This window comes from Cetorhinus maximus, chromosome 1, assembly GCF_964194155.1.
Source record: "Cetorhinus maximus chromosome 1, sCetMax3.hap1.1, whole genome shotgun sequence".
NCBI classification, from domain to species: Eukaryota; Metazoa; Chordata; class Chondrichthyes; order Lamniformes; family Cetorhinidae; genus Cetorhinus; species Cetorhinus maximus.
The window spans coordinates 108,543,280-108,569,348 of NC_135879.1; the positions used below are offsets into that span (position 1 = coordinate 108,543,280).

Sequence of the window (26,069 nt, forward strand, 5' to 3'; positions counted from 1 at the left end):
AGACTTCTTGTGAACCTCTCATTCCTCTTCAGCAAGAAACCCAGCAGCAGCTGCCTGAGATCCAGTATGGCACAATATTAGACAGGAATTTCAAAAACAAAAAATTAAGGTATAAAGAAAACTTGCTAAGCACGACAAATATCAATCTCAAAACAATAAATGAATATTTTTTTAAAATTAATAATTAATAAAAATGACCATTAAAAAGTGCCAATCAGCAGAGGTAAGTAATAAAACCATTTTTGCCTTTTCACTTAAGCAAAGCTAGAGAGAGAGACTTGGCCCCAAGTCCTGATCACCAGGGAAGGGGGTGAGGACTGGGGTCGAACTAATGAGTTGGGTTGTCTGTGGAGAGAAAAAGAGTTAACGTTTCAAGTCCATATCGCTTCTTCAGCGCTGCTCTGATGAAGAGTCATACGGACTTGAAACGTTAACTCTGTTTTTCTCGCCACAGATGCTGTTAGACCTGCTGAGTTTTTCCAGCATTTTCTGTTTGTTTCAGATTTCCAGCATCCGCAATATTTTGCTTTTATGTAAGGAGTTGAGTTTATCACACTAGAAGCTGGCCTCAGCAGAATTCATAGGAAAGTGAGGGTCAGAAGCGGGTTTCTTTTCAGCCTGCATTTTCCTCCTCTCCCGGCCCAGCGTGTGTAAAGGTTTTTGGGGAAGGAGGAGGAGGAGGGTGCATGTGTATGATTACAATGTAATAATGTGAATGTAAATCACATTGGAGTATAGTTATGCCATGCCTTGCATATCATGTCATTATTATAAAAGAAAGGTAGGCCATTGCTGGGATGTGCCCCCAAATCAAGCTTTTCATTGAAAAATTGCAATATGCAAATAATTATTCTTGCAAACAATTTAATTTTGTTTGATATAAATGCTATGAATAAAACACGAATCGCAACATTTCTTGCTCAGGCTCTGATCCCATTCCCCTCTATAGACACACCCTCTATTCCCCAAACCCATTCCATTCCCCCTCTGACCCTCCCACTCTCCATCAGAGCCCCACCCCTATACCTTCGCCCCATTTATAGCCCCGCCCTCTCTCCCACAGCCACGCCCCCTCCAAGCCCCACCACTCTCTACCTCTAGCCCCGCCCCTCCAACCCCATAGCTATAGCCCCGCCACCTCCCCATTCCCCGCACGTCTCCGTCGTGGGGCTACGCGTGCGCAGACAGCACTATGCAAGATGGCCGCCTCGCTTCCCGGGATGTTTCCGCATCCGTCGCAGAATCCGCCACCTCCGCCTCCTGGACCTGGACCCCCAGCACCCACCGGGGTCGGTGTCACTGCAGCTCCGCCTAGGCCTCCCAGCACTCTTGTTGACGAGCTCGAGGCGTCATTTGAGGTAAAGGCTGCACCCGAGTGAAGGGGGAGGAGATGGGAGATAATAAAGGGTAAGGGACAAGGGGCGAAGGGACAGGGGTGTAAGAGCAGGGTGAAGGAAGGGCAAGGGCGAGGGCGAGGGGAGGGGGCGCGAAGGGGCAAAGCGAGTGTGCGTGGAGGAGCTGAGAGATGGGTAGCCGAGGAGCAAATGGAGTGGGCTGAAGGGTGGAGAGGAGTAACGGAGGGTCAAAGGGAGTGTATGGGGGTGGAGGGAGGGGGACAGGAATGGGGGTGGAGGGAGGGAGGGAAGGGGAAGTGGGGCGGAGGGAGGGGGATTGTGAGGCAAGCTGAATGGAGGGAGGGGGTTTCTGGGGAGCGGCAAAGGGAAGGAGGGGGTTTGCGGGGGGCGGCAAAGGGAAGGAGGGAGGGGGTTTGTGGGGAGGGAGCAAAGGGAAGGAGGGAGGGGGTTTGCGGGGGGTCAGCAAAGGGAAGGATGGAGGGGGTTTGCGGGGGGGTCAGCAAAGGGAAGGAGGGAGGGGGTTTGCGGGGGGGGGGGTCAGCAAAGGGAAGGAGGGAGGGGGTTTGCGGGGGGGGTCAGCAAAGGGAAGGAGGGAGGGGGTTTGCGGGGGGGTCAGCAAAGGGAAGGAGGGGGTTTGTGGGGAGCGGCAAAGGGAAGGAGGGGGTTTGCGGGGAGCGACAAAGGGAAGGAGGGAGGGGGTTTGCAGGGGGTCAGCAAAGGGAAGGAGGGAGGGAGTTTGTGGGGGGCAGCACAGGGAAGGGGGGGGTCGTGGCAGGGAAGGTGTGTTGGGGGAAGGGAGGGAGTGGGGCTCGGTGGTGACATGAGAGGGGGCAGAATAGATGGCAAAGGGAGAGGTGACAGGAGAGCTGGGGGCGGGACATAGAGAGGAGGCAGAATAAACTGCAAAGGGGGAGTGGGCGTGGGAGGGGTGAAGGCAGAGTAGGCAGGGGGAGGGGACCGCTCTAAGGCTGAGGTCAAGGAAAGGATAATTGGTATAGTCACAGTGTAAGGGTAAAGAAGGGAAAAACTCCTGAAATGTGCACAAGAGAACTTTTCCAATCAGTATGTTTCCTGCCCAATGAGGAAGAAAGCAATGTTTTCATTCAGTTCTGGTGAATGAAGAGGTTTCAGTGAGAACACATTTGAGGAACAGTAATCACAATATCATATTTAGAATAGTTCTCAAAAAGGATAATGTATCTTCAAGTGTAAAAAATATTTAATTGGAGGAGGGCTTATCTCCCTCAGTTAAAAAGGATCTTGTCTGGGTGGATTGGAATCAAAAATTGGTGGGCAAAGTAGTACAAACAAAAAACTACTGCGGATGCTGGAAATCCAAAACAAAAATAAAATTACCTGGAAAAACTCAGCAGGTCTGGCAGCATCGGCGGAGAAGAAAAGAATTGACGTTTCGAGTCCTCACGACCCTTCAACAGGACCCTGAGTTTTTCCAGGTAATTTTGTTTTTGTTTTGGGCAAAGTAGTAATTGGGATGTCTTTATAGAGGAGATAGCTTGGATACAGAAAATGCACATTTCCATGAAGGGAAAAGGAAAGACATCTCTAACGTTTGAGCTCCTGGGTGACTAAAGATAAAGAAGTTAAAATGAGACAAAAAGGCTTATGGCTATAATAACAACACTGAAGAAGAGTCACAGACTCGAAACATTAACTCTGTCTTCCCCTCCATGGATGCTGTCAGACCTGCTGGGTTTTTCCGGCGATTTTTGTTTTTGTTTTTGTTTCAGATTTCCAGCATCTGCAGTATTTTACTTTTATTATTATGGCTATAATAACTTTCATATTACAAAAAAAAATGTTGAATTTGGGAAGTTGAGAGATCAGGAGTGGTGGGGTTGATTTGGGAGCCAAAAAGGAGACTGTCTTGTGGAGTCTTGGTAAATGTTTGTTTTTCAAACTGGGAGGAAGTACATTGTTGTGTTCCCTGTGTCAGTGTTGCAACCACTGCTTTTTTCATTTATGTTAATCACCTGGACTTGGGTATTCAGTGCATCATTTAAAAGTTTGCAGATGATATGGAACTCAGAAATGGAGTAAACAAACAGGATAATAACCAATTTCAAGTGGGGCTTAGACATGTGTTAAAATGAGCAAACAATTTGCAGATGAAAGTTAATGCAGAGAAGTGTGTAGTGATATATTTTCGTACAAAGAATGAGGAGAGAATATGAGCTAAGTGGTACAATTTTAAAGGAAAGTGCAGGGACAGAGACACCTGGGGGTGAATGTACATAAATCTTTGAAGGTGGTAGGTCAAGTATAGAATGTTGTTAGAAAATCGAATGGGATCCTTGGCTTTATTTATAGAGGCATAGCGCCCAAAAGCAAGGAAGTTATACCTTTATAAACACAGGTTAGGCCTCAGTTGGTGTATTGTGCCCGATTCTGGACACCGCATTTTCGGAGCAGGATGTTAAGGCCTTGAAGAGGGCACAGAAGAGCTTTACTAGAATGGTACCAGAGATGAGGGACTTCAGTTATGTGCAGGGACCAAAGGAGCTAGGGTTGTTCTCCATAGAACAGAGAAAGCTAAGAGAAGATTTGATAGAAGTGTTCATTAATCATGAAGGGCTTAGAAAGAGTAAATAAGGAGAAATAGTTTCCAGTGGCAGGAGAGGGAACATTTTTACACAGCATCAGAACTGAAACAACAGCACTGCCTGAAAATTCAGTTGTCGTATTCAAAAGTGGATTGAATAGCTACTTGAAGGGAAATAATTTACAAGGCTATGGGGATAGAGTGGGGTTATTACCAAGGAGCTGGCAAAGGCACAATGGACCAAATGACCAAATTTCTACGAGGGGCGGCAATGGGGTCAGGGGAAGGCACTTGGTGCACAGCATTGGACATCTTAATTTAGGAAATGAAAAGATGTGGAAATGGTTCATTAATCATGAATAATAGATTTAGCTATTGAAGAGACACTGAAAGCTTGGACTGTTCCATTAGAATAGAGACAGTTAAGTGGGGAAACCATTTATGTTCAAAATTTTAGAACTTTGATAAGGCAGATGAAGAGCATTTGTTTCCAGTGGTTGGTTAAACATTTAAGATCACCAAAGGAACAAAGTTGGAGACAACAGAAACATTTTCTAGAGTTATTAGATTCTACCATATAGTGGTGAAAGAGAATTACAATCACTTTCACAAATGCAACCAGCTGAAAGGCCACTTCCTCTTCTGATTCAAGATGCTAGATGTTGGTTGCATTTAAGTTGGGAGATGTATATCAAACATTGATTGCATTTTGATTAAGTGGATACTCAGGCGCTCATTGAATCCTTGCATAGGGACTGCATTGTGTCTGTTCACTGATTATTAGATATGTAGCAGGCGTTGACTATAGTGTATATATTGGTTGATTTTGTATGAAATATGTTCTGGTATACAGATTGTTAAACGAAATCTAAATTGTAGGATGTCATGAGCGAGCAGTGGGTATGAACCAGAGTCAAGGGAAGGCACTGTGATTCTGTGATTGGACATTTGCTAAATAATCCTCAGTGTGCTAAGAGTTATGCTGACAACCAATTTAAGATTGTCAGTCCTGCTCGCAGTGTGGCACATTTGTGTGTGCTAGAAGATACATATATTACTACACAAGAACCTCTTCTTTGCAGACAAAAAGAACATGTACACACATTGTGTCTGTTTCAGCCAAACAAAATAAATGACAGCCATTCGCTGACTTATTCCTCAGGGCAATGACTTAACCAATAGGGGTCAAGCTGCCTGGGTAAATTTCAAACACTGCTTGGAAGTTAACTGTCAGTCACCATACTGGTACATTCTCCATGGCAACGCCTCTAACACTCAGAGTCCGTTTGCCAACCAATCAGCACTCTCTTCTCATGCAGTCTAAATTGTTGTGTTCCCCTTATATTGGTATTCTTGCAAAGCGTCCTGATGAGTGCAAGATGAAAAGCTTCGACGTGTCTTTTTTTTCAGCAATATTCAAGCTCTGTACTCCCAAAAAGCAATTCCTCATAGATTGCCCTGGTGCTTGTTCACAGCGGAAGGGTCACTTTCCACAGTAGTTGCTGATTCTTTGGTTTCTCACTGGAGCAGTCGTGGCTTGTTGATTCTCTTTTCTTTTGGAGACAGTGGTGTTGATTTGGAATCCTCCTTTAAGAACTCTGTTTGCAGCAGTGAGGTCTCCTGTTGGGTTTTCAAATCATAAACAGCTCAGCTTTGTTTTCAGAGAAAGAAATGGGGCGGTAAGGCTGATGCCTCTTCTATCCCTGTGGCAGTCTATCTCACTGTTAGTTCAAATCCAATATATTGTACTCAAGAGCTGGGTCACTTGACCTGTCTCTGGTTTCAATTTGGATCTATCTTAGCCACTGTCTTTGATAGCTCCGTAGACTCTGTCTCCATAAAGCAGCTTGTGTGCTTTGCAAATGCAACATAGTAGCTGCAGTAGGACAGTGTCCTATGTTTAGCAAACGTGTTCTTTGCAAAATGTTCAATATATATGTCCACTGATGACATTGGTTTCCATATCTTTAAAAGGGCATAGAGGTACTGGAAAAAGTGAAAAAAAATTACCAGAATTAAACCAGAACCCAACTATCAGGAACAATGAAGAGGCTGTGGCTCTTTTCTCTAAGAAAAAGAAGATGGAGAGGTAACCTGAAACAGGTCTTTAAAATTATCAAGGAGTTCAATAGATATTTCCACTTGTGCTTAGTCTGAAACTAGGGGACACGCATAAAATAGTAATAAATCCAATAAAGAATTCATGAGAAACTCAGAGTGGTAATGATATGGAACTTGCTACCACAAGGAGTGGTTGAAGTCATTAGCATAAATGCATTTATGGGGAAGCTAGTTATGAACATGAGTGAGAATGGAATGGATGGGTATTTAGATAAGGTGAGATGAAGTAAGGTGTGAGGAAGCTCATAAGGAGCAGAAATACTGGCATGCATCTGTTGAGCCAAATGGCCTGTTTTTACGCTGTATATAATACTATAATGCTGCTGTGCCCTTCTGCTTGTCATCTCTTGGCTCTCGGGTTCTTTTGTCTTTGCCATGATTTCTACCATCTTGTTTCATTTCTGTTTGAGGTCTAGGCTTTCAAGTACAAATTGAATTTAAAACCTCTACGTGGAACAGTTCCATCTGTTTCTTTACTGGCCCAGATTATGTCACACCTCAGAGTCTGTTGGTTGTTGTTTCAACACCTATTGAATGATCTCCATTCAGCTTTCCCAGGCAATGATCTATTTTACATACTTTCTTTATACATTTTGTGCTTCATTTCCACAGAATCCTTGAATCTGATGACTACAATTGTAATTGGATATAAAAGTACCTGCTCTGAAGAAGTCATAGGGACTCGAAACGTTAACTTTGCCTTTCTCTCCACAGATACTGATAGACCTGCTGAGTTTTTCCACCCTTTTCTGTTTTTGTTTCACCCTTATACAAGATTTTTTTGTTGACTAAATGTTGGAAAATTGGAAGCATTAATTGTGAATTTCTTGTAGGCATGCTTTGCATCACTGGTCAGTCAAGACTATGTGAATGGAACTGATCAAGAGGAAATTCGAACAGGTGAGATGTCTTGGAATAATGCACATAATGATGTAATATATGTTTGCTGAACATATTGGTACATCTTTTAGTTCAATTAACAATTAGCCTGTCTGTGCACTTCGAGTGTTGCTTTGCTTATTTTAAGGGCCATGTCTTAAATTCTGTGGGTTGAATTAAGGTACTTTATTTTAAAAAGTATCTTGTATTCTGACCTGAGATGCAGCAGTTGGATTGGCTATGAAAGTTCTTAGTGTGGAAGAAACTTTTCCCAAAGCATTTTTGCACTATTACAGGTGGTGTGAACTATTGTAACAATTACCTTAAATAAACCTTTTTTGCATACATAAGGTTGAATATGCTATTCAAAATCATATAGTGCAGGGGACAACATCTACTTTTGATTATTAATGTGGTCTGATGATTGACAAAGGGAAATATGACATAAAATATGCAGATGATAAGATTTAAAATTATGCCTAATATTCCAACTCAAACCTAACTTATGATTTGTATGGATTTAGTGTTACCTCTGTTTTTGTACTCCAGATCACTATTTATAAAACCTAGGATTGCATTCATGTTTTTACAACTCTATCAACTGTTCTTACACTTGATAGAGGAGAGGCTCTTCTTATAATTTACTCCTCAGTAGAGTTCACAACACTAAAAGTTAGATGTCTCAGATTTATTAAGCACATAATTCAACATACACTTAGCAGAAGCAGTTAAGGAAAACCTTGTGTGTTTTAGCCAGAGAATTCAAACATGCTATAATTATGAGCTTGTTTTTCAGGTGGATCACACTTAATCGAATTCTATAGTATTTGTTCCAACAGCCATTCTTGTACCATTTTTTTTTACTCCTTATGTCCTAATTTGAATGTTTCATCGGATTACCAAATACAACTTCGTAGTTTTAATGGTCCCAATTTTGTGGTAGCAATGACAGCAGAACTATCAGTTTTCATTGTCATTAATCCTCAGATTATATTGCAATCCTGGGCAACTATATCTGTGATAAGTGTCTACAGCTTGTGCAACTTCAGCTCAAAGGTTGCTGAGCTAGAGTCTGAGTTACATACACTGTGGGCATCCAGGAGGGGAAGAGTTACCTGGACAGAAAATGAAAGGTTATTTATCCTAATGTGTAAAGAATCCACAATAAAATAGATGTACTGGTGGCACAAATAGAGATAGATGGTTTTGATCTAATTGCCATTTCAGGGAGATAGCTACAAGGTGACCAAGGTTGGGAAATAAATATTCCAGGATGTATAGCGTTTCAAAATGACGTACTGAATAGAAAAGGAGAAGTAGCCCTGATAGTAAAGGATGACATAAGGACAGTTGTGAGAAAGAATCTTTGTTCAAAAGATCCGGATGTAGAACCATTATAGGTGGAGATTAGGAAAAGCAAGTGTTAGAAAAAGGGAGTGCCCCCCCCCCATCAGTTATCATACCTGTTGGACAGAGCATTGGAGCTTGTAACAAAGGCAATGTAATAATTTTGGAGGGATTTTAATCTCCAGACACTAGGCCAATCAATTTGACAAAAGTAGTCTGGAAGATGAGTTTGTGGAATGCTTTCATGATGATTTAAACAAATTGTGAAACTAACTAGGGATAAAGCTATTTTAGATCTAGTATTGTGCAATGAGGTAGGGTCAATTAATAATCTCATAGTAAAAGATCCACTGGGAAATAGTGATCATAGTATAATTGAATTCCATGATCGTTTTGAAAGCAACATGTTCTAATCACGAGCAAGAATCTTAAAGTCAATTATATAGGTAGGAGGGGAGAGCTAGCTAAATTTAATTGGGTAAATAGACTAAAAGGTATGTGGTAAATAAACAGTGGGAAACATTTCAAAAAATCATTCAAAATGTTCAACAAAATACATTCTGTTAAAAACACACAAACTCAGCAAGAAAATCCGTCCGTGGTTTACTAAGGATGAAAAGGATAGTATTATCTTAAAAGACAGGCTTATAATGTTGTAAAAAAATAGTCTGAGGATAGGGATTGTTTTAGAAACTAGCAAAGGGTCACCAAAATGTTGTTAATAAGGGAATAAAATAAAGTAGCCAGGAATATATTGGCGTGAGATTGACAACTTCTGGATTCTGCATGAACAGTTAAATATGGGAATCCAGAATCTGCTGTCATTAAATCCGTGCTTCTCCATAGGGTGTGCTGTTCAAACCCCCTCAGATGCAGTCAATTAGAAGTCACTGAAATAATGAGAGCCTCCCCTTTTATACTTTAATATTGCTATTAAAAAAAAATCTTGAAGTTCATACTTTGTTAATGAGGTAACTGGGTTTTTAAGTGTACTAAGTTCGCTAATGTCCTTTGGGGAAGGAAATCTGCTGTTCTTACCTGGTCTGGCCTAAATGTGGCTCCAGGACAACAGAAATGTGGTTGGCTCTTAAATGTGCTCTGAAATGGTCTAGCAAGCCACTCACCCAATTGTATCAAACAGCTATGAAGTCTATAGGGAATGAAACTGGGCGAACCACTCGACATCGACCTAAGCACTGGAAACAACAATGGCAAATTCAGCCCTGTTGACCCTGCTAAGCCCTCCTTACTAACATCTGGGGTCTTGTGCCAAAATTGGGAGAGCTATTTCAGACTAGTCAAGCAGCAGCCTGACATCATCATACTCACGGAATCATACCTTACACCACCATCACCATCCCTGGGTATGTCCTGTCCTGCTGGCAGGGGACACCCAGCAGAGGTGGCAGCACAGTGGTCTACAGTATGGTGAGAGTTGCCCTTGGAGCCCTCAGCATCAACTCTTGACTCCATGAAGCCTTATGGCATCAGGTCAAACATGAGCAAGGAAATCTCCTCCTGATTACTACATACCCCCCCCCCCCCCCAAAAGCAGCTGATGAGTCAGTACTCTTCCATGTTGAACACCACTTGGAGAAAGCACTATGGGTGACAAGAGCACAGAATGTACTCTGGCTGGGGAATGTCAATGTTCATCACCAAGAGTGGCGCGGTAGCACTGCTACTGACCAAGTCCTAAAGGACATAGCTGCTAGATTGGGTCTGCGGCAGGTAGTGAGGGAACCAACAAGAGGGAAACACATACATGATCTCATCCTCGCCAATCTGCGTGCTGCAGATGCATTTGTCCATGACAGCATCGATAGGAGTGACCACCTCACAGCCCTTGCAGAGACCAAGTTCTGTCTTCACATTGAGGATACCCGCCGTCGTGTTGTGTGGCACTATTGCCATGCTAAGTGGGATAGATTTCAAACAGATCTAGCAACTCAAGACTGGATGACTGAGGCTCTGTGGGCCATCAACAGCAGCAGAATTGTACTCGACATAATCTATAACCTCATGGCCCGGCATATCCCCCAGTCTACCATTACCACCAAGCCTCAGGGGTCAACCCTGGTTCAGTGAACAGTGCAGGAGGGCATGCCAGGAGCAGCACCAGGCATACCTAAAAATGAGGTATTAACCTGGCGAAGCTACAACACAGGACTACCTGCATGCCAAACAGCGAAAGCAGCATGCAGTAGACAGAGCTAAGCAATCCCACAAGCAACAGATCAGATCTAAGCTCTGTAGTCCTGCCACATTCAGCCATGAATGGTGGTGGACAATTAAACAACTCATTGGAGGAGGGGACTCTACAAATATCCCCGTCCTCAAAGATGGGGGAGCACGTCAGTGCACAAGATAAGGCTGAAGCATTTGCAACAATATTCAGTCAGAAATGCCAAGTGGATGACCCATCTTGGTTACCTCCTCCGGAGATCCCCAGCACCACAGATGCTTGTCTTCAGCCGATTCGATTCACTCCACTTAATACCAAGAAATGGCTGAAAGCACTGGATACTGCAAAGGCTATGGGCCCTGATAATATTCCGGCAATAGTACTTGTGCTCCAGAACTTGCATCGCCAACTAGCCAAGTTGTTCTAGTACAGCATCTACCCAGCAATGTGGAAGATTGCTCAGGTATGTCCTGCACGCACAAAGCCGGACAGATCCAACCTGGCCAGTTACTGTCAGTCTACTCTCTATCATCAGTAAAGTAATGGAAGGTGTCATCAACAGTGCTATCAAGTGGCACTTGCTTAAGAATAACCTGCTCACTGACGCTCAGTTTGGGTTCCGCCTGGATCAGTCAGCTCCTGACCTCATTACAGCCTTAGTTAAAACATGGACAAAAGAGCTGAACAACAGAGATGAGGTGACATCAAGGCAGCATTTGACCGAGTGTGGCATCAAGGAGCCTTAGCAAAACAGGAACCAATGGGAATCAGTGGAAAACTCTCCACTGGTTGGAGTCATACTTAGCACGAAGGAAGATGGTTGTGGTTGTCGGAGGTCAGTCATCTTGGAGAGTGATGCCCTCCAGGACATCACTGCAGGAGTTCCTCAGGGTAGTGGCCTAGGCCCAACCATCTTCAGCTGCTTCATCAATGACCTGCCTTCCATCATAAGATCAGAAATGTGGATGTTCGCTGATGATTGCACAATGTTCAGTACCATTCGCAACGCCTCATACTGAAGCAGTCCATATCCAAATGCAGCAAGATCTGGACAATATCCAGACTTGGGCTGACATGTGGCAAGTAACATTTGCAGAACACAAGTGTCACGCGATGACCATCTCCAACAAGAGAGAATCTAACCATCTTCCTTTGACATTCAGTGGCATTACCATCACTGAATCCCCCACTATCAACATCCTGGGGGTTACCATTGACCAGAAACTGAACTGGACTAGCCACATGAATACTGTGGCTACAAGAGCAGGTCAGAGACTAGGAATCTTGCAGCGAGTAACTCACCTCCCGACTTCCCAAAGCCTGTCCACCATCTACTAGGTTCAAGACAGGAGTTTGATGTAATACTCTCCAGTTGTCTGGATGAGTGTAGCTCCAACCGCACTTTGGAAGCTCGACACCATCCATGACAAAGCAGCCTGCTTGATTAGCACCCCATCCACAAACATTCACTTCTTCCACCACAGGCACATTGGCAGCAGTATGTACCATCTACAAGATGCACTGCAGAAACTCACCAAGGCTCATTAGAGAGCACATTCCAAACCCACAACTTCTACCATCTAGAAGGACAAGGGCAGCAGATGTATGGAAACATCACCACCTGACTCGGAAATATATCGCCATTCTTTCACTGCTGGCCTAGCCAGAGACACCCACATCCCATAAATGAATTAAAAAAATGACTTAGTCTTTGGCTCTTGAAGACTAATTTTACGAACATACAAATTAGGAGCAGGAGTAGGCCACTCGGCACCTTGAGCCTGCTCCGACATTCAATAAGATCATGGCTGATCTAAATTTAACCTCAGCTTCACACTCCTGCCTGCCCTGATAACCTTTCGCCCCCTTGCTTATCAAGTATCTATCTATTTCTGCCTTAAAAGATATTCAAAGACATTGCCTTGACCACCTTTTGAGGAAGAGAATTCCATTGTGTCAACTGAGAGAAAAAAACTTTCCTCATCTCCATTTTAAATGGGCGATCTCATATTTTTAAACAGTGGCCCCTAGTTCTAGATTCTCTCAAAAGAGGAAACATCCTTTCCATATCCACCCTGTCAAGTCCCCTCAGGATTTTATATGTTTCAATCAAGTCACCTCTTACTCTTCTAAACTCCAGCAGATAAGACAACCCGCCCATTCCAGGTATTAATCTAGTAAACCTTCTCTGAGCTGCTTACAATGCATTTACATCTTTCCTTAAATAAGGAGATAATACTGTACACAGTACTTCAGATGTGGTCTCACCAGTCAGTGCCCTGTATAACTGAAGCATAACCTCCCTACTCTTGTATTCAATTCCCCTTGCATTAAACAAAAACATTCTATTAGCATTGCTAATCATTTGCTGCACCTGCATATTAACCTTTTGCGATTCATGCGCTAGGATACCCCGATCCCTCTGCATCTCAGAGCTCTGCAATCTCTCAACGTTTATATAATTTTTTTATTCGTCCTGCCAAAATGGATAATTTCACATTTTCGCGCATTACACTCCATTTGCCAGATCTTTGCCCACTCACCTAGCCTATCTATATCCTTTTGTCACCTCCCTATGTCCTCTCCACAACTTACTTTCCTACCTATTTTTGTTTCATCAGTAAATTTAAAAACCATACCATTGGTCCCTTCATCCAAATCATTTATATAAATTGTAAAGAGTTGGGGCACCAACACTGATCCATGATGTGGGGCACACCATTCGTCACATCCTGCCAACCAGAAAATGACCCATTTATGCCTACTGTTCCAAGTTAGCTAACCAATCTTCTATCCATGCCAATATGTTACCCCATACAATGAGCTTTTATTTTCCGCAATAGCCTTTAATGAGGCATCTTATCAAATGCATGCTGAAAATCTAAGTACAGTACATCCACCAGTTTCTCTTCATCCACAGCACCTGTTACTACTTCAAAGAACTCCAATAAATTGTTTTAACATTATTTCTCTTTCACAAAACCATATTGACTGTGCCTGATTACCTTGAATTTATCTAAGTGCCTTGTTATAATGTCTTTAATAATAGCTTCTAACATTTTCCCAATGACAGATGTTAAGCTATCTGACCTACAGCTTTCTATCTATCTCCCTTTTTGAAAAAAGGAGTTACATTAGCTATTTTCCAAGCAAATGGAACCTTCCCTGAATCTAGTGAATTTTGAAAAATTAAAAGCAACACATCAACTATCGTGAGATAAAAGCAAAATGTTCCAGATGCTGGAAATCTGAAATAAAAACAGAAAATGCTGAAGAAATTCAGCGTGTCTTGCAGTACTTGAGGAGAGAGAAACAAGAGTTAACATTTTGAAGCCATATGACCCTTCAGAGCTGAAGAGAAGCAGAAATATGTTGAAATTTATACTGTGCAAGAGGGGGTAGAGCAGGTGGAATGAGGAAGGTCAGGGATAGATGGGAGCTCAGGAGAGATTGACGAAGGTGTAATGGACATAAGACAAAGGGAGTGTTAATGGTAGTGTTAAAGACTAAAGGTGCTGACAGTGGCATAAAGGTAAGATAGCAGAATGTGTTGATAGCAGAACAAGAGTCAGCGTTCTGTGAAAGCACAACATAAAAAAACGCTACAGATGACCCTGTGGATGGGGGGGTGGAGGGCAGTGTTGGGTAAAAGGATAAAAAGAACAGGAAAAAATGGATAAATAATTAAATAAATGAACAAATATAAAGGGATTAAAAAGGGGCGAAGATGGAGGAGAAAGTTCATGGTCTGAAGTTGTTGAACTCAATACTAACTTAACACTGACTTAACGTTGAGTTTTCCCTTTACCTGCAGTGCCTAAAGCACCATTTCTAACTATTACCCTAATCTCTTCCCTTTTGCTTGCTTGCAAGCCGTTACCCACATTACCTTTTTCACTTGAGCCCTCCGCGCCCCGCCCCCCACCCCCAACCTTCAAATCCACTGGTTTGAAGCTTCTATGACCGTCCTATTTATCCTTTCCGCAGGAACCTTGTTCCCAGTCTGGTTCAGGTGGAGCCCATCTGAAAAGAACATTTCCTTCCTCTTCCAATGCTGATGCTAGTGTCCCATGAAATTGAACTCCTCTTTCCAACACCACTCCTTCAGCCATTTGTTCACCATCTGAATCTGCTGATCCTCGCACCAACTTCCACATAGCTTGGGTAATAATCCAGAAATTATAGCCTTGAGTCCTTGAACTCCTAGTTCATGGTATTTTCCAAACAGGACATATTTCTTACTCTTTCTTATACTGTTGGTCCCGATGTGGAAAGCAACAACGATATCCTCCCTCTCCCTCTCCAATATATTTCAGGCTGTTTTGAGATGTCACTCAGACCCAAGTAGGCAACAAACCACCTGGGAGTCCCAAACCTTACAAGGGTTTCGGTCTGTACCCCGAATTATTGAATCCCTGCCAACTATATTTTGCTGCCTGTCCTCACCCCTCCCCACTTTGGACAGCTTCCTGTTCCAAAATGCCAGCGTCTACATTCTGGTTGTCCAACTGACAGTCTTTATCCATATCCTCACAGGTTGTACTGTTGGGGGTGATTATGATATCCTGGCCAATATTTGTCCCTCAGCATCACTTGCAGGAAAAACAGATTTATCTGGTTATTTATCTGATTATGTTTGAGAGACATTGCTGTGTGCAAATTATCTGCCTTGTTTCCCATTGAAATAGAACAATGACTACACTTCAAATGCAATTCATTGGTTTAAAGTACATTGGGACTCCTGAGATTGTGAACTGTGCTATATCAGTGTAAAGTCATTCTATTTTTCTATCCTTTGATGTTTGAGAGCATATATGAAGTTTGTACCCTAATCAGCTCCTGTTCAAATTTACCTGTTGTTTGTCCATTGCCTCATTTGGCAGTTTTGCTTTATATTGTCCATTTCCCTTATTAGCTAGTTGATTTTTTTCCTCCACTGTCCAGTATCTTTTATCTTTGTTTCCTTTTTCTCTTTTTGTATTGATTCTGATTTTAAAGGCATTGTATTTTCCAAATTTCCCTAACTGTCTGCAACTAAATTAGGTTGCTTCTTATTATTGTGGGCTGACTAAAGTCCTTAAAACATCTTGGTTTACATAATATTTTTGTTATAAAAAACTGTAGTTTGATATTTTCCTGACATGATTTTGAATTACAAGCGTGATCCTCTGATTTAGGGCTTTTGCAAGATAAATTTTGATGGTGCAATTTAAAACCCTTGTGTTCCAAACATTGTGTTAGACCACTTTCCAGAACATTGCAGCCTGCTTTGTCAAAATAATGGGAATGTTGATCTGGATCTGTGATTATCTATTCAGTGTGCTTCAGATTCAAAATTGTGGGACTTTGGGCAGGGACTGAGTGGAAGATTAACACTTCCCACAAGAAGCTTAGGGGAAGAATTAAAGAACCAGTAGTTCTGTTTTAATTTGGCCCTTTTCCAATGCTTCATGGAAGCTTGTTTTCCAGTAGCAATTTCTTTGCTATCTTTTCTTCAAGAGCAAGGAAAGAACAAGAGACTGCACTGATTGCTAGATTAAGCAACATAGTACAGCTGAGTGGGCCTTGAATAAAGGCATATTGGACAAGCTTATCTGCCAAGGACAACTAACAAAGAGGGCAGATAATTAGAAGGTTATCTTATTATCAATGTGACATTTTTCACTTTTCTTCACTATTTTTCATTTTTCTTAGTTATATTGATACAGGTTTAGATATATTTGTATTCAGATTAGTATAATTTTTTTCTAAAGTAATTTTTCTACAAATGTGATGATTCATTTTCCCATAGGTGTAGAACAATGCATCCAAAAGTTTTTGGATGTCGCCAGACAAACGGAGTGTTTCTTTCTTCAGAAAAGGCTACAGCTTGCTGTACAAAAACCTGAACAAGTCATAAAAGAGGTGAAGAGACTTTATTTTCTATGGCTTTATACCTTTATTTCCTTTTTCTGGATAAGTTGTCCAGAGGGCAAAATCAATTGAGAATTGAGTAATGGGTATTTTTTTTTTAAACTTAAGATCCATAATAAAACTTAATGGAGTTAGCATTTCTGAATCTAAGATGCTGGTCGAACCACTGAGATTCTTATTAGCTTAAAGAGAAATAGTTGTTGAAATGTGTTTACTCTGGGAACTTGTTAAATGACGAAACACTCGTTCGTACTACTTCTATCTGTCAAAAATATCTGATGTGTGTGCAAATTATAAAATCATCAGCTGCAGAATTTAATTCCATTTTTGGGGGAGATGCATCCTCACCTTTGGATTTCAGTGGCAGAAAAAATATGGATTTGTGCCCACGGGAGTCAGTTTTGGCAGCCCAAAAAAATTTGAATCTGACTAGGGGAGACCATACTCAGTTTCTCCTGCCATATCCCTTTTTGCTAGCAGCTGGAGCAACCATGATTAGAATGGGTGACTTCCCACTGCTGCTTCGACCTACCAGCATTTGACAGTTGAAACATGTATTTTTGCTTCTGCAACTTTTATATTCATCAACTGTGGTTTTCTGGGGGACTATCCACAGGGATCAGTGATTGACTTATCTCCGTGTGGAAGTCTAGTCACCAATTACAGCTTTTTCAGTTAGAAGCAAAAAACTGCAGATGCTGGAAATCCAAAACAAAAACAAAAATACCTGGAAAAACTCAGCAGGTCTGACAGCATCTGCGAAGAGGTACACAGTTAACATTTCAAGTCTGTATGACTCTTCAACAGAACTAAGGAAAAATAGAAAAGAGGTGAAATATAAAACAAAAATAAAAATACCTGGAAAAACTCAGCAGGTCTGGCAGCATCTGCGGAGAGGAACAAATATAAGCTGGTTTAAGGTGGGGTGGGACAGGTAGAGCTGGATAGAGGGCCAGTGATAGGTGGAGATAACCAAAATATGTCATAGACAAAAGGACAAAGAGGTGTTGAAGCTGGTGATATTATCTAAGAAATGTGATAATAAAGGTACAGATAGCCCTAGTTGGGGTGGGGTGGGGGGGAAGGGATCGAAATAGGCTAAAAGGCAGAGATAAAACATTGGATGGAAATATATTTAAAAATAATGGAAATAGGTGGGAAAAGAAAAATCCATATAAATTATTGGAAAAGGGGAAGATCAGAAAGGGGGTGGGGATGGAGGAGAGAGTTCATGATCTAAAATTGTTGAACTCAATATTCAGTCCGGAAGGCTGTAAAGTGCCTAGTCGGAAGATGAGGTGCTGTTCCTCCAGTTTGCGTTGAGCTTCACTGGAACAATGCAGCAGACCAAGGACGGACATGTGGGCATGAGAGCAGGGTGGAGTGTTGAAATGGCAAGCGACAGGGAGGTCTGGGTCATGCTTGCGGACAGACCAAAGGTGTTCTGCAAAGCGGTCACCCAGTCTGCGTTTGGTCTCTCCAGTGTAAAGGAAACCGCATTGGGAGCAGCGAATACAGTAGACCAAATTGAGGGAAGTGCAAGTGAAATGCTGCTTCACTTGAAAGGAGTGTTTGGGCCCTTGGACGGTGAAGAGAGGGGAAGTAAAGGGGCAGGTGTTGCACCTTCTGCTGTTGTCATGGGAAGATGCCGTGGGAGGGGGTTGAGGTGTAGGGGGTAATGGAGGAGTGGACCAGGGTGTCCCGGAGGGAACGATCCCTGCAAAATGCCGCCGGCGGGGTGAAGGGAAGATGTGTTTGGTGGTGGCATCATGCTGGAGTTGGCGGAAATGGCAGAGGATGGTCCTTTGAATGCGGAGGCTGGTGGGGTGATAAGTGAGGACAAGAGGGACCCTATCATGGTTCTGGGAGGGAGAGGAAGGTGCGAGGGCCGGACACAGTTGAGGGCCCTGTTAACCATTTCCGCCAACTCCAGCATGATACCACCACCAAAAACATCTTCCCTTCACCCCAGCCCCGGCGGCATTCCGCAGGGATCGTTCCCTCCGGGACACCCTGGTCCACTCCTCCATCAGCACCTGCACCTCAACCCCCTCCCACGGCACCTTCCCATGCAACCACAGAAGGTGCAACACCTGCCCCTTTACTTCCCCTCTTTTCACCGTCCAAGGGCCCAAACACTCCTTTCAAGTGAAGCAGCATTTCACTTGCACTTCCCTCAATTTAGTCTACTGCATTCGCTGCTCGCATTGCGGTTTCCTCTACGCTGGAGAGACCAAACGCAGACTGGGTGACCGCTTTGCAGAACACCTTCGGTCTGTCCGCAAGCATTACCCAGACCTCCCTGTTGCTTGCCATTTCAACATTCCACCCTGCTCTCATGCCCACATGTCCGTCCTTGGCCTGCTGCATTGTTCCAGTGAAGCTCAACGCAAACTGGAGAAACAGCACCTCATCTTCCGACTAGGCACTTTACAGCCTTCTGGACTGAATATTGAGTTCAACAGTTTTAGATCATGAACTCTCTCCTCCATCCCCACTCCCTTTCCGATCCCCCTTTTTTCCAATAATTTATTTTTTCTTTTTCTTTTCCCACCTATTTCCATTATTTTTAAATGTATTTCCATCCATTGTTTTATCTCTGCCTTTTAGCCTATTTCGATCCCTTCCCCCCACCCCACCCCAACTAGGGTTATCTGTACCTTTATTATCACATTCCTTAGATAATATCACCAGCTTCAACACCTCTTTGTCCTTTTGTCTATGACATATTTTGGTTATCTCCACCTATCACTGGCCCTCTACCTCCAGCTCTACCTGTACCCTCCCCCCCAAACCAGCTTATATTTCACCTCTTTTCTATTTTTCCTTAGTTCTGTTGAAGAGTCATACGGACTCGAAATGTTAACTGTGTTCCTCTCCGCAGATGCTGTCAGACCTGAGTTTTTCCAGGTATTTTTGTTTTTGTTACAGCTTTTTCAGTATTGTCTCAGGAAACAATTGAAGTTCACACCTCAGTGCTCTACTGTTATGCATCTCTGATCTGGACATCAGTTTGTTTGCTGATTGTAATTATGCCTTTGTAGCTTAGTTACCCAAGTGTTTATTCATGTGTATGTTTTAGCTGCTGCTTAGATGCCTAGATGGAAAACTCTTTAACCTCTGTCGCCTCCATGCCAATACTAATCCACAATTTGCAGATGACTGCAGTGTCATTGCACACCCTGCACCATATTTGTAAGCCACCCTCAATCTCTTCAGCTCTACATACAAGAAACATGGTCTGCCCTTGAAAGTTGCCCAAAAAAATCAACTTCGATACATTGGCCACTGTATCCGCGTGGCTGAAAATCATCTCCTGCGCCAGGCCCTGTTCTCTCAGTTCTCAGATGGCCAATGTTCCTGGGGAGGACAAATAAAATGCTTCAGAGATACTCTCAAGCTTACTTTGAAGGGCGGCAACATTAAACTTAATGACTGGCAGGAGCTTGCCACCAATTGCTCTGAATAGTGACAACTTGTCCATTAAGTTACATTACACTTCGAGTCCCAATGCTTTGATGATGAGGCAGAATGATGGTAGAGTAGGAAGGAAAAAAAGCAAATCCTGCACTTCTGATCCCACTACCTCATGGGATGTCCTGCCTCAGTTTCCAAAGATCTGTGGGTCTAAAATTGGCCTGCTCAGTCATATGAAGACCTATGGCAGAAACACGTGACCCTGAATAGACATCATCCTCAAATTGAGTGATAGTGACGGACGACAATTGACCAGAACATCAGGGATAACTCCCCTTCTTCTTATCGTGTCCACAGACATTCTGTACATGGCCCAGCCAGAACTGGACACATTTTTGCGCCTTGTTGTTGAATTCGGCAAGATCTGCAACAGTGCAGGGTTCCTCTAGCGATAGGCATTGCAGGAGATGTTGCATAGTCTGTGGCTCAGTTCCACATTCACAAGTTGTCGGGCTGGTTGTACATCCCCATTTGCTTAGTGACACCTTTGAACGACCTACACCAGTCCTAAGTCTGTTAAGGCACTTCCAGGTTGCCCAGTTGCAATTAGCTTCTGGGGGAAGGCTTTCATCCAGTAGAATTTCCATTGCTAGGGGTTGTTCGAGACTGGCGAGCCAGTCTTTCCAAAAGGAGATGCGGGCTTCAGATGGGGTTGATTGTGATGGAACAACACTGTTCATGAGCTCTTCCTTGACTTTAGGCAGCTAGGTGTAGGCGTATGACCATGTAGAGGGTGCCTCTCATCTGATGTTTGACGGAGTCACTCTTTCTTGCTGGCTACCGTTCTTCTTATATCAGGGGGAGCGGTACCCGCCAGGATATATAGGCTGTTGGTGTTTGTTGGTTTTAAACAACCTGTGATAAGTCTACAGCTTGCATTCAGAATGGCATCCATCTTAGCATGAGTAGATCTTTCCCATGCAGGGCTCCCCTGTTCTTTGAATAGTATTAAATGATATTTCGTTTTCATCTGAGAGGAAAGACGCGGCCTCAGTTTAATGCCTCTTCAAGAGACGGTATCTGCGACAATGCAGCACTTCCTCCGTAGTGTGCTGGAGTGTCAGCCTAGATTTTTGTCTGCTGGTGTCTCTTGATTGGATCCTTGAATCAATAACTTTCTGACTCAGGGGTGAGGGTGCTATCACTGAGGCACGGCTGACATATAAAAAGGGGATTCAAGCAGTGGAATCACATAGACTAGACCGGGTAAGGACATTAGTGAACCAGTTGGGTATGGCAATCCTGTAGTTTTCTTGGTCGCCATTATGAATACCAGCTTTTTAATCTAGATTATTTAGTTAAATTTTAATTCTCCAGCTTCCAAGGTGGGATTTGAACTCCAATCTCCAGATAATTAGTCCAGGCCTCTGAATTACTAGTCCAATAATGCAACATAACATTATGCTACTGTTCACCGTACTTTCAAAAGTTAAAGTGCAAGGACCTGGATTGCTCAAACTAGGGTTGTATGCTCTGTAATTCTGAGGGTTAAGGGGTAATTTGATTGAAGTTTTCGATATGTTAAGGGGTGTATAGAGAGTAAATAGAAAGTTGGTTGGGGAGCTTAGGATTAGCGGAGATAGCCTTGAAGATAGAACCAGACCTTAAAGCAGGGATTCCCAAACTGTAGGTCGTGACCCTGACGAGAATTTGGAGTTACAATTTCTGAGGCAACAATAGCTGCTCTGGAGCTCAGACTGAATGTTAACAGCTGCGAGGCCCCTTTAAATCCTCGCATTTTTTTCTAATGGTGGGTATGGCCTAACAGAGAGACCTTTGAGGCCTGATTGCAATTGTAAAATCAGCCAGTGAAATAGTTTCTTTTAAAAGGATGCAGTTTAAACATCTACCACATTCAACTTCACTTCCCCTCCCACTCAGCTCAAGCCCACCTCTGCCACTCCCCCAACCCCTCCCTGCTGAACAGCTTACGTACTCCCCAGGTTATCACTGGGGCGTTAAAATGGGGTCGCACCGGGCAAATGTTTGAGAAGCACTGCTTTAAGGTGAAACGTTTCTACACACCAAAGTGGTAGAAGCTTGGAACCTTTTCTACAAAAGGCAGTTGATGCTAGATGAATAAATTTAAGTCTGAGATTGAAGATTTTTGTTAACAAATTGTATTAAGGGTCTGGAGCAGAGGTGGTGGGTACCCAGATATAGATAGGTTAAATGAGTGGGCAAAAATTTGGCAAATGAAGTATATGATGTGGGATAATGTGAGGTTCACTTTGTCAGGAAGAATAGAAAAGCAGAATATTATTTAAATGGAGTGAGACTGCAGAATGCTGCAGTACAGAGGGATCTGGGTATCCTTGTACATGAATGCAAAAAGTTAGCATGCAGGTACAGCAAGTAATTAGGAAGGCAAATGGAAGGATGGCCTTTAATGCAAGAGTTTTGGAGTATAAAAGTGTCATGGGTCTGCCAGTTCCACTGCTTTGTTCTGCTCAACTGTGTTTTTTGGAAATTTTTGCCTCAGTGTATATTAACAACAATGTATTCCTAACCACATTATGCCTTATTAATATTTAAGCATTTGACTATTGCTGAAAAAGAGACATGCTGTTGAGGTTTTTTGTCTTGCACTCATCAGGACAGAATCGTAAGAATACCCAATTTCAAAGAGAACAACAGTTTATACTGCATGAGAAGAGTGTGCTGATTGGTTGGCAAGTGGACTCTGCTTAGTTGAAGCCTTGCTATGGAGGATAGTTAATTGCCAAGCTTTTGTTTAAATTTAAACCAGGCAAGTTGACTTTGGTTAAGGTGTCGCCATGGTGAATGAACCAGGGAATGGCTGGCTTCCAAACTTTTGCTTAATTGAAATGTTGGAATGCGTGAACGTGTTCTTTCTGTTTGCAAAGGACAGGGCCCTATGTGTGAATGTGGCTTCTAGCACGTATAAATGAACCACACTGTGAGCCCAACTGATGATCTTAAATTGGTTGTCAGTGTAATTCTTAGTGCAGTCAGGATTGTTTAGCAAGTGTTGTTCAATTATGGAATCACATCTGATGTTGGGCATAATGCTCTGAGTTTTGCAAGCACGGGCTGGTTGGATACGGTCAGTACTTTGCCTGTTGTGAACAGCCAAAGGGACGTGCTGTTTGATACGATCTAGCAGCCCTTGGGATGTACAGCCTACATAGCTGGCATCATATCAGCACTGAAAATTCATAGACCACATTACTCATTTGTGTTGTAGGCAGAGCCTTTTTTGGCTTAATGCCAGCATCCAATTACTGGAGGATACCAACTCGTGTTGTTACTATATAGTAGCAGCGTGAAACGACTAGTTTCACCTGTTGCTCAAACTTTTGAGACACCCTACCCATACAGGGTAATCAGGTGGACTGGGCTCTTTTCAGGGCCGAAAGTCCTAAGACGTTCTTCCTACCACACAAATGAGTAATGTGATATATGAATTTCAGTACTGGTGTGATGCTATGTATGTAGGTCGTAAGTCCCAACGACTGGGTCGTGTCAAACACATCCTTTCGGTTGTGCGCGACAAGCTAAGTACTGACTGTACTCAACTAGCTCGTGCTTTCAAAACTTAGAACATAATGTCCAACAATAGATGTGATTCCGCAATTGGACAACATTTACTAAACAATCCCATTTATATGAAAAATTACACTAACAAACAATTTAAGATTATCAGTCGGGCTTGCAGTATGGCTCCTTAACGTGGACTAGAAGCTATGTACACTTGCACACAGGGCCCTGCCCTTTGCACACAAAAAGAATGTGCGGATGCATTCTGCCTTTTTCAGCTAAAAAGCTTGAGTGACAACCAATCTCTGGCTCATTTTAAATGGCAACGTCTTGACCAATCAGAGTCGACTTGCCTGCTTTGAATTTAAACAAAATCTTGGCAATTAATTGTTCCCTGGTGCATTCTCCATGGCAATGCTTCAATCAATTAGCACCCTCTTTTCATGCAGTATAAATTGTTCCCTTTGCGATTTGGTATTCTTGCGATTCTGCCCTGACAAAAGTTTCAGCTGCATGTCTTTTTCTTTTCAGCAATACTCAAATTTAAGCATTAGATTCCTCTGTATTTTGGAAAAGTTCTTAAATATGTATATTGTTTTACAGGATGTTTCTGAATTAAAAAATGAGCTACAGAGAAAGGAAGCCTTGATCCAGAAGCATCTAAGCAAGCTGCGCCACTGGCAACAAGTCTTGGAAGATATTAATGTGCAGCCCAAAAAATCAGCAGACCTAGCTCAAGGACCTTTGGCCTATCTTGAACAAGCATCTGCAAATATCCCAGCTCCACTAAAGCAAACATGAAAATTATACACATAGGCCAAGATGTTTGGAACTGTTTTAGCTATTCTGCTACCCCAGTGACGCCACCCTCCCCGCTCCCCCCTGCAACTCCCCCATCACTACAAAACAACAGTTCCAGTTAATTTCTTGAATAGAAGGAGATGCCAAATATACATGTACAGTGACTAAATCACTTTGCAATTACTTTCAGTTGGACTGTAAGGTATAAATTACTGATACATGCATCTTCAGATCAGTTGTCAATGTGAAAATGCTGTGTTTAATTATATTGTTGACGTTGTTATAAAACTGTACAAAAAACTATGTATTGCTATTACGTATGTTGCGGAATTTCTGCAATTTTCAGAGCAATTAAAATAAAGGATGCTATTGAACTTTTTTCCAGATAGGTTTTGTTATACACATGGAATTTTTAAAAACATGTTAAATGTCTTGTAGAATGCAGTTAACCTGTTCACATTGGCAATCCTTGTCAATAAGAGTCCTTGATGGAGACAGCATTTGGCTGGTATATTCGGACATTGAGACCTTGGTGCCACTACCACTGTGTACACCTGGCGGTAAAGTAAAAGAATGGGCCTTCAAATCTAAATCAGGCCTTGATTTCTGTGCTTTGGAATTAATTTAAGATCTCTAGATTTGGCAATTGTGCCTTTTGGATTGGAAATTTGCAATTGCCACTATTAAAGTCAGGAGGGAGGAACCAAAAAACCACAAATCAACCAATTCAACATCAGCCATGTGACATTACTGGAATTTGTCTCCAGGATAGAGTGATTGAACACTTAAACAAGTCTGAGCTGATAAGAGGGCTGGGCATCTCAGATTTCTGACTGAAACAATTCACACACCTTCAAGACCAAGCAAACCTGTGAGTATCTGGTTTGCAAGACCCTGGCGGGAACCTTTTCTGGATAATGGCTTGGATGTTTTCAAAAGGCCTCAAGACATTGATGTAAGGTTGCAGGCTTGTCTATGTACTTTTTTCAGAAATCTGGAACAGCTTCTGATCCATTTATCTTGCCACAAATCTAAAAGTTTGTAAATACTTACTGTCTGCAAAACTTGATTTCCTGTTATGATTTTGAGTCAGTTTTTCCACTAAAAATCTGTGCCCATATTTGTCATGGAAATTTCCTAACAAAGTTTGATATTGAGTAACTGGGTCTGAATCCAAAAGGGTGTGTGCACTTGTGTATAGAGCAGCTTTCACAACTTCAGGATGTTCCAAAGTACTTCATAACAAATGACATGCTCTTGAAGTCACTGGTATGTAATATGGCCATTATTCGTCAAATATGTTTTGTGAAAAACATTGTTACTTTCCCCATTACTGAAATTGCTAACATTCAAAATAAGGGTTTAAACCAATTTTTTTAAAATGAAGTTGCATATTTCATAACTAATATATATTTCACAACTTGATTATGCATAACTTTGATTTGAACTGAATTTTTCCAGTTTGAGCGTCTGCAATGTGGTTAATGACACATGCTGTTCAGTCAGCTGCACAGAATTTCTTTTAAGCTTATAATGGTTTTTGTCTAGTCTTTAAAATTATTTGAAGAAAAAGGACAAATTTCAACAGCTACAGGTAAACTTTGTAGATTTAAAAAAAGACTAAAATAATTCATGGGATGGGACTCTTGTCATATTGGGAAAGATTGAACAAAATAGGCCAAACTCTAGAAGAATGAGATGATCTCATGGACACCAGATTCAGAGGGTTGTGACAAGGTAGATGCTGAGAAACTATTTCTCTTGCCTCAAGAGTCTAGAAGAAAGGGGCATAGTCTTGGGATAAGGAGACTGCCATTTCAGACTAAGATGAGAAATTTCTTCATTTGGGGCTGTGAATCTTTGGAATTCTCTATCCCAGTGGGCTAGGTCATTGAGTACATTCAAGACTGAAATTGCCGAATTTTTAGCT

At 42.3% G+C, this 26,069-nt stretch overlaps 1 protein-coding gene across 1 annotated transcript; it reads left to right on the top strand.

The window, feature by feature from the left end:
• The first annotated feature begins 1,161 nt into the window (after positions 1 to 1,161).
• On the top strand, positions 1,162 to 24,517 carry med28 (mediator complex subunit 28). Its single transcript, XM_078545369.1, has 4 exons — positions 1,162 to 1,358; positions 6,870 to 6,936; positions 16,239 to 16,351; positions 23,942 to 24,517. The coding sequence occupies exons 1-4, from the start codon at positions 1,200 to 1,202 to the stop codon at positions 24,137 to 24,139; spliced, it is 537 nt and encodes a 178-aa protein (XP_078401495.1). The 5' UTR covers positions 1,162 to 1,199; the 3' UTR covers positions 24,140 to 24,517.
• Positions 24,518 to 26,069: the final 1,552 nt, after the last annotated feature.